This window comes from Aotus nancymaae, unplaced genomic scaffold, assembly GCF_030222135.1.
Source record: "Aotus nancymaae isolate 86718 unplaced genomic scaffold, 86718_ANA_hifiasm-v0.15.2.pri h1tg000155l, whole genome shotgun sequence".
Classification (NCBI taxonomy): domain Eukaryota; kingdom Metazoa; phylum Chordata; class Mammalia; order Primates; family Aotidae; genus Aotus; species Aotus nancymaae.
In genome coordinates this window covers 241,078-257,053 of record NW_026988570.1, presented here as the reverse complement: position 1 = coordinate 257,053, position 15,976 = coordinate 241,078, and the positions used below count along the sequence as shown (strand labels likewise).

The window sequence follows — 15,976 nt, the reverse complement described above, 5'->3', positions numbered from 1 at the left end:
CTGGATAGAAGATCAAACCAGTCACAACATTCCCTTAAGCCAAAGCCTAATCCAGGGCAAGGCCCTAACTCTCTTCAATTCTATAAAGGTGGAAAAACGTGAGGAAGCAGCAGAAGAAAACTCTGGCGTTAGCAAAGGTTGGTTCTTGAGGTTTAAGGATAGACAATGTCTCCATCACATAAAAGTATGTGATGGGCTGGGTGTGGTGGCTCAAGCTTGTAATCCCAGCACTTTGGGAGGCCGAGGGAGGCAGATCACTTGAGGCCAGAAGTTCAAGACCAGCCTGGCCACCATGGTGAAACCTTGTCTCTATTAAAAATGCAAAAATTAGCCAGGAGTGATGTTGCACACCTGTAGTCCTAGCTACTCAGGAGGCTGAGGCAGAACCGCTTGAACCCAAGAGGCAGAGGACGCAGTGAACCAAGATGGCACCAACGCCTGCACTCCAGCCTGGGTGACAGAGCAAGACTCCGTCTCAAACAAACAAACAAAAAAAGTGCATGAAGCAACAAGTGCTGATGTAAATGCTGCAAATTATCCAGATCTAGCTAAGATCACTGATGAAGGTGGCTACACTAAACAGATTTTCAGTGTAAATGAAACAGCTTTATATTGGAAGATGCCACCTAAGACTTTCATAACTAGAGAGGAGAAGTCAATACCTCACTTCAAAGCTTCAAAGAATACCCTGACTTCACCACTACAATCTATGCATGTAACGAAATTGTACTTGCACCCCTAAATTTATACAAACAAAAAAATACTTTAAAAGGCTTCAAAAAGGTTAACTCTAGTTAGGAGCTAATGCAGCTGGTGACTTTAAGTTGAAACCAATGCTTATTTGCCAATCTAAAAATTTTAGGGCCCTTAAAAATTACACTAAATATACTCTGCCTGTGTTCTATACATGGAACAACAAAGCCTAGATGGCAGTATATCTGTTTACAGCATGGTTTACTGAATATTTTAAGCCCACTGTTGAGACCTATTGCTCAGAAAAAATATCTTTTGAAATAATACTTTCACTGACAATGCACCCGGGAGCTCAGATGGAGATTAATGATTTTCATGTCCACAAATACAACATCCATTCTGCAGCTCACGGATCAAGGAATAATTGACTTTCAAGTTTTATTTCAGAAAGAAATACACTTTTTAAGGTTATAGTCGCCATAGAAAGTTATTTCTCTGATGGATCGGGGCAGAGTAAATTGAAAACCTTCTAGAAATGATTCACTATTTTAGATGCCATCAAGAACACTCATGATTCATGGCAGAAGGTCAAATGTCAACATTAACAGGAGTTTGAAAGAAGTTAATTTCAGTCATCAGGGATGACTCTGAGGTGTTCAAGACTACTAGAGGAAGCAGTTGCAGGTGTGGTGGAAACTGCACAAGACCTAGAATTAGAAGTAGAGACTGAAGACATGACTGAATTGTTGCAACTTCATGATCAAACTCAAAGAGATGAGGTGTTGCTTCCTATGAGTGAGCAAAGTGGTTTCTTAAGATGCAATCTATTTCTAGTGAAGATGCTATGAATATTGTTGAAATGACAACAGATTTAGAATATTATATAAACCTAATTGATAAAGCAGTGGTAGAGGTTGAGAGAATTGACTCCAATTTTGAAAGAAGTTCTCCTGTGGGTAAAATGCTATCAAACTGCATCACATGCTACAGAGAAATCTTTTCTAAAAGGAGAAGTCAATTGAGGTGACAAACTTTACTACTGGCCTTTTTTTTTTTTTTTAAAGAAAGAAAGAAAAATAAAGAAGAGGAGGAAAAAGGAAGAGAAAGAGAGAGAGAGAATGGGAGTATTGCTTTCTTGCCCAGGCTAGAATGCAGTTTAGTAATGGGTATTAAAAACCTCTTTTATACCAATAATTATACTTGATGTAAACAGGAAGGAATAAGGGAAGAAAATAACAAATGAGCAGCCAACCAATATTTCATTTAAACCTATGAAATGCTATGCGATTACTGAGGAGTGATTTACTTCCAATTATGTAGTCACTTATGGAATAGGTGTGAGGTGGTAATGTATGTTTTATGTATTTGACGTGGAGAGTTCTATAAATGTTTATTAAGTTTACTTGTTCCGGGTCTGAGTTCAAGTCCTGGATGTCCTTGTTAATTTTCTGTCTCGTTGATCTATAACATCGTTAGCTCTTCTTGTTACATTGATCCTTTTGCCATTATGTAATGTCCTTCTTTGCCTCTTTTGCTCTTTGTTGTTTTAAAGTCTACTTTATCAGAGGCGAGAATTGCATCTCCTGCTTTTTATTTATTTGTTTATTTTTACTCTCTGGTTGGTTGATAAATCTTCCTCCTTCTCTTTGTTTTGAGTCTTTGTGTATCGTTGCATGTGAGATGGGTCTGGATGCAGCATACCAATGGGTTTTGGCTTTTTATCTGATTAGAATATATATAACTTTAATACTGGCATTTGATGCTAGCTGGCTGTTTTGCCCATTAGTTAGTGTAAATTTTTCATTGCGTTAATGCTCTTTGCTTTTTGATATATTTTTGGAAAGGCTGATATTGGTTGTTCCTTTATATGTATAGTGCTTCTTTCAGAAGCTCTTGTAAAGCAGGCCTGGTGGTGGTGAACTCTCTAAGTACTTGTTTGTATTTAATTTTTCCTTCAATTATAAAGCTTAGTTTGGCTGGATAGGAAATTCTGGGTTGAAAGTTCTTTTCTTTAAGGATGTTAAATATTGGTCCCCACTCTTTTCTGGCTTGTAGGGTTTCTGCTGAGAGATCTGCTGTAAGTCTGATAGGTTTCCCTTTATGGGTAACCTGACCTTTCTCTCTGGCTGTCCTTAGTATTTTCTCCTTCATTTCAACCCTAATAAATCTGGCGATTATGTGCCTTGGGGTTGGTCTTCTTGAAGAATATCTTTGTGGTGTTCTCTGTATTACCTGGAGTTGAATATTACCCTGCCTTGCCAGGTTGGGAAAGTTTTCCTGAATGGTATCCTGAAGAGTATTTTCCAACTTGGATTCATTCTCTTCATCACATTCAGGTACACCTATCAAATGTAAATTAGGTCTTTTCACATAGTCCCATATTTCCTGAAGACTTTGCTCATTCCTTTTCATCCTTTTTTCTCCAATCTTGTTTTCTCGTCTCATTTCACTGAGCTGGTCCTCGACTTCTGATATATTTTCTTCTACTTGATCAATTCGACTGTTTAAACTTGTGCATGCTTCGCGAAGTTCTCGTGTTGTGTTTTTCAGCTCCATCAATTCACTTATATTCCTCTCTAAATTGTCCATTCTCGTTAACATTTCGTCAAACCTTTTTTCAAGGTTCTTAGTTTCTTTGCATTGGGTTAGAACAAGTTCTTTTAATTCACAGAAGTTTCTTATCACCCACGTTTTGAAACCTGCTTCTGTTATTGGAACACACTCGTAATCTATTAAGCTTTGTTCCGTTACTGATGAGGAATTGCGATCCCCGGTAGAGGGAGAGGCATTCTGATTTTGAGTATTCTCTGCCTTTTTACGCTGATTTCTTCCCTCATTATATATTTATCCGTCTGTTGTCTCTGTAATTACCGACTTTCTAACTAGGTCTCTGAGCAGACGTCCAACTTGTTGATTCCCAGCGCCGAAATCTGAGCAATCCACTGCGCCAGCCAAAACAGCGGTGTTAACATTGATGTTGCTTTTCTGCCTGGGAATCTCCGGACTCTGCACCAAAAACCGTCGCACCGGCCACAAGAGTCGCCCTGGTGACATGTGGGGCTCCTCTGCTGGGAATCTCCTGGTCCGTGAGCAACAAATATTCATCTGAAAGTGTGGCGTCCTCTCGTTCTCTGCGCTTTCACTGGGAACTACGAGCCCGAGCTGCTAGTGATCAGCCATCTTAGATCTCTGCTGGCCTATTTTAAGAAATTGCCAGAGCCACCTTAATGTTTACCAATCACCACCCTCAGCAGCCAACAACATTGAGGCAAGACCCTCTACCAGCAAAAAGACGATGACTTGCTGATCATTAACATTTTTTAGCAACAAAGAATTTTTAATTAAGATATATACTGTTTTCTAAGATAAAGTGGTATTGCACACCTAACAGACTATGATATAGTATAAATGTAACTTTTATATGCACTGGGAAACCAAAAAAATTATGTGCCTAGCTTTACTGCAATATTTGCTTTATTGTGGTGGTCTGAAATCAAACCATCAATATCTCTGAGGTAATGCTCTTTCTTAACTTGCAAAGTGTTTATCTGGGTATTCTCTTTTAAATAAGCTGTGGCCAGGCATTGTGGCTCACACCTGTAATCCCAGCACCTTGGGAGGCCAAAGCAGGCTGATGACTTGAAATCAGGAGTTTGAGGGCCAGGCGCGGTGGCTCCTGCCTGTAATCCCAGCACTCTGGGAGGCCAAGGCGGGCGGATCACCTGAGGTCGGGAGTTCAAGACCAGCCTGACCAACATGGTGAAACCCCGTCTTTAAAAAAAAAAGAAAAGAAAAAAAAAGAAAAAAGAAAAAGAAATCAGGAGTTTGAGACCAGCCTAGCCAACATGGCAAAACCCCATCTCTAATAAAAATACACAAAGTAGCCAGGCAAGGTGGGTGGCAGGCACCTGTAATCCCAGCTACTTGGGAGGCTGAGGCAGAAGAATTGCTTGAACCTGGGAGGTGGAGGTTGCAGCGAGCCAAGATTTTACCACTTTACTGCAGCCTGGGCGAGAAAGTGAGACTCTGTCTCAAAAATAAATTAATCAATTAATTAATTAGCTGTGATATTTACTTGATAACTTATTCACCTTTTACGGACTTGTGAGTGAAGAGCCTGCGCTGAAGCCAAGCCTGGTTGGGAATAACCTAGGAGTCCATCTTCTCACAGTACCGTTTTGTGGAAACTACATAAGACAACTATAGAATGTTGTTTTTGCCTGTCTGCTGTAGAAGGCTATAATATGTAATACAAAGACTGGGGGAGCTAAAAGTGGGCATAAAAGAGTGAGGCCTATGTGACTAAAGTAGCATAAAAAACTTGCAGGAAGTTCAAGTTGTAATTTCCTGTTGTCAACCTTGGCTCTCATCTTTGGAAGCTACACAGGCCCCAAAAGGCAAAATAAGTTGCTTACTCATGTAGCTGAGAGGCTTCCAAGAAGAAGAAGATACTGTACCTGCTTTATCTTCTGTCCTGTACTCTTTTATAAGGCTAAGGAGGCTGGGCGTGGTGGCTCATGCCTGTAATCCCAGCACTTAGGGAGACTGAAGCAGGCAGATCATTTGACCCCAGGAGTTCAAGACCGGCCTGGGCAACATGGCGAAATCCATGTATTTTTTGTCTCTACAAAAAAAAAATACAAAAATTAGCCAGGTGTGATGGCGCACACCTGTAATCCCAGCTACTTGGGGGGCTAAGAATTGCTTGAGCCCAAAAGATGAAGGTTGTAGTGAGCCAAGATTGTGCCACTACACTCCAGCCTGGGTGGCAGAGGAAGACTCTGTCTCAAAAAAAAAAAAAAAAAAGGGAAATTCGGACACAGGCACACAGGGAGAACACCATGTGAATATGAAGGCAGAGATCAAGATGATATTTTTGCAAGCCAACATCACCAAAGATTGCCAGCACTCCATCAGGAACTAGGGGAGAGGAATGAATAGACTCTTCCCCACAGCCCTCAGAAGGAACCAACCCTGCCAACAGCTTGTGCCGGGACTTCCAGCCTCCAGAACCTTAGACAATAAAGTTCTGTTGTTTAAGCAACCTAGTCTGTGGTACTTTGTTATGGAAGCCCTAATGAACCAATACAGGCTTTAAGCTATAAATCACTAAGATTAGTTAAGTTAGCAAATCAGAACCCTCAAATATGTTAAGTTGAAAAAAGCTCTGTGTGTGTGTGTGTGTGTGTGTGTGTGTGTGTGTGTTGAGACAGAGAGAGAGAGAGAGTGTGTGAGTGAGTGAGTGAGTTTTGCTCTTGTTGCCCAGGCTTGAGTGCAATGGCATAATCTAAGCTCACCACAACCTCCGTTTCCCGGGTTCAAGCAATTCTCCTGCCTCAGCCTCCCAAGTAGCTGGGATTACAGGCATGCCACCACGCGCAGCTAATTTTCTATTTTTCACAGAGATGGGGTTTCTCCATGTTGGTCAGGCTGGTCTCGAACTCCCAACCTCAGGTGATCTGCCTGCCTTGGCCTCCCAAAGTGCTGGGATTATAGGCATGAACCACTGCACTTGGCGAAAGAGGTTTTTGAAACTGTTTACAATCCACTTCAGAAATAACAAAAACAAAATAAAGGCAATTATTAAAAATAGTTCATGTTAAATGACAATAAAGTTATTGAATAATAATTTCTTTAAAAAGTATAACTAGGTTTCTTTGATATAAGTAACTGGGCCCCAAATGCTGGTTAAAATGAGACAAGTAGGATCCTTCATTAATTTCTCATAGCCATTCCTATGTTTTTTGTTGTTCCATGTGAAACTGAGAAAAAAATCTGTATTTTCAACTTAAACAGTTGTCAAATTAATCTTACTTTTTTGGAAATTTGCTTGCACTCCTGTTTAGATTTCTCTTCTTGTGTTTCTTCAACTCTTGCAACATCTATTTCATCAACGATTCTGTAGCAAAAATATCAAATAATACAAAAGGGTTTTTTCAACCTGAAGAGTTCATACCACAGCATTACAATTCACTGCTTTGGCTTGTCTTCAACTTACCCTCAAAGAAATTACAAATTCAAATTCTACTCCAAATACTCCAGATAATGTACAAAATTATGATGAGCAATAAATGTCAACATATGTTTATGAATAATCTGTAAAACTAAATTTTAGATTATACAATCTTAATATTCAAGTATTAGCAGCTATATAAATCATTCATCTATCATTCCATTAATTCCACAACTACTGAGTACCCACTATATACAAGGCTCTGGGCCTTAGGCCCTGGACTACAATAATGAAAAATACAGACCCTATCATTATCTTCTGAGAGCTTTCTATATGCTTGGAAGAAAAAAATAAAGCTATTTCAATATGGTATGGTAAGTATAGGGGCATATACACAGAACACAACCTAGACTTGTGGACCAGAGGCATGTGAAGCCTAAAAGATACTTATGAGTTAGGCCAGGTGTGGTGGCTCACGCCTGTAATCTCAACACTTTGGGAGGCTGAGGTGGGCGGATCACCTGAGGTTGGGAGTTTGAAACCAGCCTGGCCAACACGGAAAAACCCCATTTCTACTAAAAATACAAAATCAGCCGGACGTGGTGGTGCATGCCTGTAATCCCAGCTACTTGGGAAGCTGGGGCAGGAGAACTGCTTGACCCAGAAGGTGCAGGTTACGGTAAGCCAAGATCATGCCACTGCACTCCAGCCTGGGCAACAAGAGCAAAGCTCTATCTCAAAAAACAAACAAACAAACAAACAAAAACTTATGAGTTAGCCAACAAAGAAGAAAGAGGAATGTGAAGGAAAAGGGTATTTTAGGCAGAATGCAGAGTACCTTTTGAGATTAGGAGCGAGACAAACATATTTAAGTGTAAAAATCAAAAGGAAAACCTGTTTTCAGACTTACAGGACTGAGAAGTTGATCATGCATATATATAATAGTCTGAGATAATTACTTGAGGATATTCCAGCAAAACTAAAAATGAACCCAAGAATGATGGGAAATATAAGAAACTGGTGAACCAATAAAATGTATAGGTGTATTTGAATAATGGCTGATGCTTGAGATACAGGGAGCTGAAGAAAATAGTGTCTTAGTAAGTGGTTACTGCTGAACACAAGATTGGGAAAAGCTGTGAATTAAAATATGAGTTATACGCCAGATAAAGGTAAGGAATTGGGCAATGTGTCCCATCTTAAGAGAACATGTTACAAAGGGAAAGCACTGATAGCACAAGGAGAATGTGAACAGTGCTGAGATCTACGGCTCTTCTTTCAAAGTTACAGGAGCTCAGGCTTCACAGCTTTGTCCAATTCAACAGTTTACACTGACTCACAGCTCCTGAGTTACATCCATCAGACGAGGTACCAACTTGTGAGCCTCCTACAGAAGCCACCATTACAAGGGCCAAAAACCCCAAATACTTGTGAACCTTTATTGCTATAGTATCCAGTAATGAACCATCTCAAGGAGTAGGAGGCAACCTCTCCTTAGGCAGAGTAATAATGACAATAATGACCTTAATATCAATAATAGCAGCAGCCAACACTTGAATGATGCTTACTCTGTGTCAGAGGCTGCTCCATACGTGTAAGACTTATCACAACGTTATGACATACATACTAAAAACCCATTTTACAGATGAGAAAACAATCACAGAAAGGTTATGTAACTGTCACAGAGCTAATAGTGCTGGAGCTGAGATCTGAGCCCCAGCAGGCAGGCAGGCAGGGCTTCCAAGTATGTGCCCTAAAACCACACTATTATTCTACACTGCCCATTCTAAATGGACGTCTACTTTCACTACTAAGGTCTACAATACTCAGCGCCCATATTAGACCTATGAGTGGGATAGGACAGAGTTGACACCTCGGTTCTCTGTAAAACATGTTCTTTACTTAGCTTCAGAGATAGTGAGCTCTCCTAGTTTCTTCTGTCCTCACAGCTGCTACTTCTCAGTCACCTTTGTTGGTTCCTTGTCTTCACAACTTTAAAAGTCAGTTCTCACACTTCTCTTCTTTGTCTGTATCATCATTTTGAGTATCATCTATACATAGTTCATTTCAATATCTAAGTCTCCAATCCAAATCCTCCTCTTAAAACAGAACAGAGCTAACTTCCTACTCAACATAACCACCTGAACATCTTCTAGACATATGTAATCTTAATATATCCAATACTGAACTCTTGCTCTTCCATCTGAAGCCTAATCCTCTTGCTGTCTAAAACAGCAACGCCTCTCTCAACATCCCTTCCAAAACCTTAAAGTCATTCTTGACTCCTCTCTCACATCCCCCATCCAATCTCTGAGGAAATCCAGTTTGTTCTATCTTCAACATACCCACGTTTGACCACTTCTTCCACTAATACAACAAGCTGCTCTGGCACCCCTACATTCTACTCTCAACACAACCAGAATGACTCTGCTAAAATATGTCAAATGTCACTCTGCTGAAAAACTCTCCAACGGTATCTTGTCTCATTCAGAGTAAAAGCCAAAGTCCTTATTTTGGCACCTACCAGTTCCTCCATGATTGGCCTCCCCCAACCCTACCCCAATACCTCGCAGACTTCCAAGTCCCTCTTACTCCACCCCAGCTGTCATTCTGTTCACTTTGCTCCCCTAACCCAATCACACAAAGCTCATTCCCCGTGAAGACCTTTACACAGAATCCTCTCCACCCCTCTAGACATGAAACCCCCTCACCTCCTTCAGGTCCCTGCGCAGATTTTTTTAAACTTACCAATGTTATCAGTGAGGTTTTCCTTATCTACCTTCTTAAAATATCTACATCCTCCCTACCATCCCACCAGTACTTTCCCTTACCTTCATTCATTTTCTCAGGGCATTTAATACTACCTAAAATATGTTATATTTATGTAGTTTGTCTCCCCTTCCCCCAATAATGTAAATTCATTAGTACAGGAATTTTCATATCTTGTTCATTTACTGCTACATCCCCAAGGCCGTAGCAGGTGCTCCAACGATTTTCTGAGTGAATCAGAAGTAGTCCCATCACAAATTACTTGGAAAAAAACCAGAAACCATATGAGAAAAGACTGATTCATTTGACTGTATAAAACAAAACCACGATATCCCCATTCCTTTATACAATGAAAAATGCCATAGGCCAAGAGAGATGACAATTGAGAGTAAAGTATTTGCAGATAAGAGATCCTAGAATTTCAAAAAGACTAACAGAGAGAAAAATGGGCAAATAATATGGACAACTCACCATACTTCCATACCATCCTTCACCCATCATTTTGGCAAAATTCCAAGTGTCTTTTATGTATTGCAGTCAAGTTTTGGAGAATGGACTTCCAATATACTTTCAAACAGATAGCTGCCGTTGGGATTTTTACATGTGACTATTATCTTTTTTTTGTAATAAATTCTAATGTATTTTATAATGTATCAATTAGTTCCTGTTATTTTTCTTAGTAAATTATATCATCTGCAAGTAATTAGTGTCTTTGTCTCTTTCCAACATTTATAGGCCTTATTTCAGTCATTTTGAAGCTTGGTGATAAAATCATGGGTCCTGGACATAGCTTTTCCACTTACACTGTGCAATCTCGGCAGGTTATTTAGCCTCTCCGTGCCCCAGCTTTCCTATCTGTAAAATGAGGAGAGCATCATCTTCTCTTTAAGTTTGTTTTGAGGACTGAATTATTTCATGTAAAGCATGAGGTAAAGCTCTGGATGATCAATTAAGGTAAAATTTGAGATACAGTGAACAGCTGACCAATATCGAGAGGCAAAATCAACCACAATTGCAAACAGATCTCAGTCGAGGGAAATCAAAAGAAGCAGATTTAAGAGAGAAGATGGTTTTTAGCATTTCAAATTCAAAGAATAAAAAGTGAATATCTGGATGTAATACTATACACTGCTCCAAAAATGAAATCTACAAATTAGAGCCATTTGACCAAGAGTCTCGCTTAATTTTCCAACCTAATGAAAATATTAAGTCCAAATGGTGTTTGTTGCTTTATTGTGGACTTTAGGGTCTTTCCATGCAAATCAGTGGACTAACGGCTGAGTATTCACTACTTACTCTTTACCTTTTAATAAACTTGTGGTTTCGTCCTTCCTACAGAAAAAAAGCCTAGCATTTGTCAGTGAAAAAGGTCAAATCAGCATCCTTTGAGAGTCTACGGTCTCGTGGAAACAGGCAACAATGGTAAAGACAGACACTATGGGAACGCAGAAGTGGGCTCCTAACCCGCAGCAGTGCAGAGAAAGGGGCGCATCCTGGAGCCTCCTCGCCCCCACCCCGCTCCCCCCGCCCAGGCTCTCGGCAGCCCCGGCGTGCCGGCCTACGCCTGAGCCCCGTGTCCAGCTTCTGACCCCCGGAACCCCGCACGACCTCTACAGGTCCGGCGGTGGCGCCCGGCCGGCCCACGTGCTCCCCACGGGCCCTCGCGATGCGGCCCGGATGTAGCCCCGGACGGGCTCCATTCCAGAAGGAACTAAGAGGCGGAGTCCGGCTGGGCCCCTGCATTCAAAGGATGAAAAAAGATGTGGGATCACCTTTCGTCAGAATCCGTGGCCGTTTTGCCGAGGGCCGGGTTGGGGGGTTTTGAGAAAAGATTCTCAAAATCCATGACTCAAACAGGGTCCTCCCTTTCGCGAGCCAGGAAACTACAGAGCAATAACCCGAATGCGAAGATATGTACCCATAGCCGCGCCAGGGCCACAGGCTCCGCCCCGCGCAGCGCCCTCCGCCCCGCGCATGCGCCGCACCGCCCTCCGCGACTCTGGGAACGCCCGTTCTCTCCCCGCCCCGCCCCCCGGCTCTGCACAGGCGCCTCCGTGGTTGCCTTTCAGTGAGTTTTTCGTCCTTTACCTCTGATGCTAAAATTTTATTTACTTTATTCTTTTTTTTCTTTTTAGACGGAGTCTAGCCCTTGTCGCCCATGCTGGAGTGCAGTGGCGCGATCTCGGCTCACTGCAACCTCCGCCTCCCGGGTTCAAACAAGTCTCCTCTCTCTGCCTCCTGGGTAGCTGGGATTACAGGTGCCCGCCACCATGCCCGGCTAATTTTGTATTTTTGTTAGAGACGAGGTTTCACCATGTTGGCCAGGCTGGTCTTGAATTCGTGAACTCAAGTGATCTGACCGCCTCGGCCTCCCAAAGTGCTGGGATTACCAGCGTGAGCCACCGTGCCCAGCCCAGAATTTTTAAAATGAATTCTTAGGATTCTGCTTTCACCTTGGTGAAAACTCTTCTAGCGAAATCACAATATTTCTAAGGGATGGTAGTAACAGCTAACATTTATTTGAGCACTCCACTACTATTCCTTGGAAATAGAGTTTCAAATGTTAGCCAACTTAATCCTCACAACGTCCTCGTAAGAGATGTTCTACTGCCCTCCACATTTTTAAAACGAATAAACAGATGTGTAATCAGAAAATGTAATTTGTAGGGTCTCTACAGTTGAAGGGGATTAAAATGAATACACAAGTAACCTCAAGGCAGAAAAGTCCATTAAAAAGTACCAAATACTTTCTATAACTTTGACAGGAAAAAATAAAAATAAATAAAAAGTATGAAATACTAAGAGGATTCAGAAGAGAAGGAAAAAATGCATCCAGTTGGGAAGGCTTATTGACAAGGGAATATTTGAGCTAGGTCTTGAGAAAATTTCTGTAGGAAAAGATGAAGTTAGGGGTAAATGGGCATTCCAAGTAGAGAGAATTGTATGAAGGCAGGTAAATAGAGCACACTGTTGCAGAACAGGGAATTGCTCAGTTTTGCTCAATATAATGCCATTTAAGGGAATAGTAGAAATGAAGGCTCAAACCCTAGGTTGGGCCAGTGATAGGGAACCTGACTTGCTTCTGTAAGTGAAGGGACTGTTTGATTCTTGGCATGAATCAGGGTCCCTCTACAGACTAGTGAAGGGAACTATTTGAAGCCAGACATCTTCCCCAGGGAAATTCTACTTTCTCCTGTTGTTTATAGTATAGGCAATCACCTATGGAACATGAATCGTTGTTAAAAATTGACAGGAAAAAATGAATTAAGGAGATAAAAACTAGAATTACTCCCTCTATCGGGAAGCATTATTGTGGAACTCAAATTGTTACCACACACACTTTTTTATATAAAATGTCCAGCATACAGCAAAAAATAACCAGACACAAATGAAAATTAGATTGGTAGGTAAAAAGCAGCTAAAATGTCTGACCTGTAAAGGCATCCGACACTAGCATTTTCAGACAAAGACTATATAAAAGGCTACATATGTTTGTGTTAGATTGATGCCAAAATGGCCCCAAATTCTCCAACCTTCCATGTGTCCATGTCCTTTGCAATGTGACTTTGCAGCTCCTCCTACAAAAAGGTAGGACCTATTTCACCTCCTCTTTAATCTGAGTTGACTTTGCCTGGTAGAATGACCTTTTAGCTAGTAGTATGCAGACGTGGCCTGCCAATACCAAACCAAGGCCCCAAGAGGCTTTGTATGTGTCTCCTCTCTCTCTTATATGCCTCCCTTCTTCAGGACAATAAGCTCAGCCTATGCTGCTGATGATAAGGGACAGAAATGTGGAGGATAAGGATAATGGAGGAGAATAAAAACAGCCAGTAAAACCCTAAAAGCAAAGCCTCCTAGGCAACATACAGCTGAGCACACATATGATGGAGTCCTGCAGAGAACTGAAGACTCTCAGATGATCCCAGTCCAAATTACTAACCTACATAATTGTGAGCTGAATAGATGGTTCTTGTTTTAAGCCAGTACATTTTTAGGTAGTTTACTATATAGTAACATCTAACTAATAAAAAATAAACTATGAAAAGTGCTGTAGAGGAATTGGGGAGAAGTAACTGAGTAGAACTTCTAGAAATAAAAAATACTGAAATTTTAAAAAATCAGTGGATGGTGTGGTCATATTGAAATGTGTTCAAAAATTCCTTAACACTGCTCCTTGAAAAATGTGGAGGCTTAGGCCCCTCTTCATTAATGTGGATAGGATTTGCTGATTTATTTCTAACAAATATAATGTGGCAAAAGTGATGATGCATGATTTCTGAAGTCATAAGGTCATAAGAAGACATTGTAGTTTCTGCCTTACTCTCTTGAATCATCTGCCTGGAAAGAAGTCAGTCACCATTTCATGAATCACTCAGGCAACCTGTGGAGAGCCAGCCATGTGAGTGAGGTACCTTGGAAGCAGATCTTCCAGCACTAAGCAAGCTGGAAGACATCTTGACAGTAACCCCATGAGAAACCGTGGGACAGAACCAGCCAGCTAAGCTGCTCACAGATTCATGACTCATAGAGGATATAAGAAGATCAGTGTTGGGTCAGGCTCACACCTGTAATCCCAGCACTTTGGGAGGCTGAGGCAGATGGATCACCTGAGGTCAGGAGTTCAAAACCAGCCTGGCCAACATGGTGAAACCCCATCTCTACTAAAAATACAAAATTAGCCAGGCATGGTGGCATGCACCTGTAGTCCCAGCTACTTGAGACGCTGAGGCATGAGAATCACTTGAACCTGGGAGGCAGAGTTTGCACTGAGCCAAGATCCTGCCATTGCACCTGGGCAACAAGAGCGAAACTCAAAAGAAAGAAAGAAAAAGAAAGAAATAAAGGGAAAGGAGGAAGGAAGGATCAATGTTTATTGTTTTAACCACAAAGTTTTAGGAAAATTTCCTATCCTGTATAGCAATAGATAAGTGATATTCCCCATTATCATAAAGTAGATGGCCTAAACATAAAATTATCATACAACCCAGCAATTTCACTCCTAGGTATATACCCAAAAGAGTCAAAAACAGGGACTGAAATATATATGTGTACATTCATGTTCGTTGCAGCATTATTTACAATAGCCAAAAGATAGAAACAAACCAAGTGTCCATCCACTGATAAATGGATAAATAAAATGTGATATACACATGGGATATTATATATCCATAAAAAGGAATGATGCTCTGATACTTGCTATCAGAACTGAATTTTGTATCCTGGCTGAACTTTGAAAACAGTATGCTAAGTTAAATATGCCAGGCACAGAAGGACAAATATTGTATGATTTCAGTTATATGAAATAGCTAGAATAGGTAATTTTATAGAGACTGACAGTAGATTAGAGGTTACCAGGGACTGAGAGAGGGTGAGACAGGGAATTGTTGCTTAAAAGTTACAGAATTTCTGTTTGAGGTGATGGAAAAGTTTGGAAACACATAATGGTGATGGTTGCACAACAGTGTGAATATAACTAATGCCGCTGAATTATATACTTTAAAGTGGCTGCCTGGACGCAGTTGCTCATTCCTGTAATCCCAGCACTTTGGGAGGCCGAGGTGGGTGGATCATCTGAAGTCAGGAGTTCAAGACCGGCCTGACCAACATGGTGAAACCCCCATCTCTACTAAAAATACAAAAATTAGCCAGGCATGGTGCCAGGCGCCTGTAATCCCAGCTACTAGGGAGGCTGAGGCAGGAGAATCACTTAAACCCAAGAGGCGGAGGTTGCAGTGAGCCGAGATGGCCCCATTGCACTCCAGCCTGGGCGAATTTCTTTTACCAAAATAAAATAAAGCAGCTGCCATGTTAAAATGGTGAAATGGCCTGTGATAACTCAGTTCCAGTATGAGCTAGGTACAATACCTTGTGGGTATGTGCTATAAATCATCAATCACCAATACGTGGTGCTGTTTCTCCCACAGCCAAGATTCATGGAGTCTGGGAATCAAGGCTTGCAAATGGGAGTAGATCCTCTCTGTATTATTCCTAGTGATGCCCTAGAAAAATGTTTGCTTCCTATCTCCACAACTCTGGGCTCTGCTGGTTTAGAGCAGACTTTTTCAACCTCAACATTATTGTCTTTTTGGCCTGGATAATTCTCTTTTATGAGGGATAGTCTTTCGCATTGTAGGAAGCTTGGTAGCATCTCTGGCTTCTACCGCTAGATGTCAGTAGCAGCTGTTCCCCAGTTGTGGCAACCCAAAATGTCTCCAGACATTGCCAAATGTCCTCCAGGGGGAGCAAAATCTTCCTCAATTGAGAACCACCGGTATAGAGTCGATCCCAAAAGCAGGAATGTTTCCAAGAAGAGGCATGCCAATGAGTCCATTAAACTTGAGGCTGAGACTGCCATTTGGCCACCTTAGGCTCCTCATGCCGGTGAATTAACAGGTGAAGAAGGGGCTTTCTGTATTGGCAGGGGTGATTAATCCTAACTATCAAGTTACTCTGACTGCACAATGAGGTTAAGGAAAAGTATGTCTAGAATCCAGGTGATTTCCTGGGCAGGGGACTAGGTAATCCTATGTTCTATGATTAAAGTTAATAGAAAACACCACC

The 15,976-nt window shown here is 41.3% G+C and overlaps 1 protein-coding gene across 1 annotated transcript in view; it reads right to left on the bottom strand.

Annotated features, from left to right (window-relative positions):
* ZC3H8 (zinc finger CCCH-type containing 8) overlaps positions 1–11,347 on the bottom strand; it is a 37,751-nt gene extending 26,404 nt beyond the window's left edge. Inside the window, exons 1-2 of the mRNA XM_021673630.2 lie at positions 11,188–11,347; positions 6,508–6,592 (exon numbers count right to left, since the gene is read on the bottom strand). Of these exons, the coding sequence (XP_021529305.1) occupies positions 6,508–6,592; positions 11,188–11,261 (159 nt within the window). The 5' untranslated portion in view covers positions 11,262–11,347. The remainder of the gene's footprint in view (positions 1–6,507; positions 6,593–11,187) is intronic.
* Between the last annotated feature and the right edge of the window lie 4,629 nt (positions 11,348–15,976).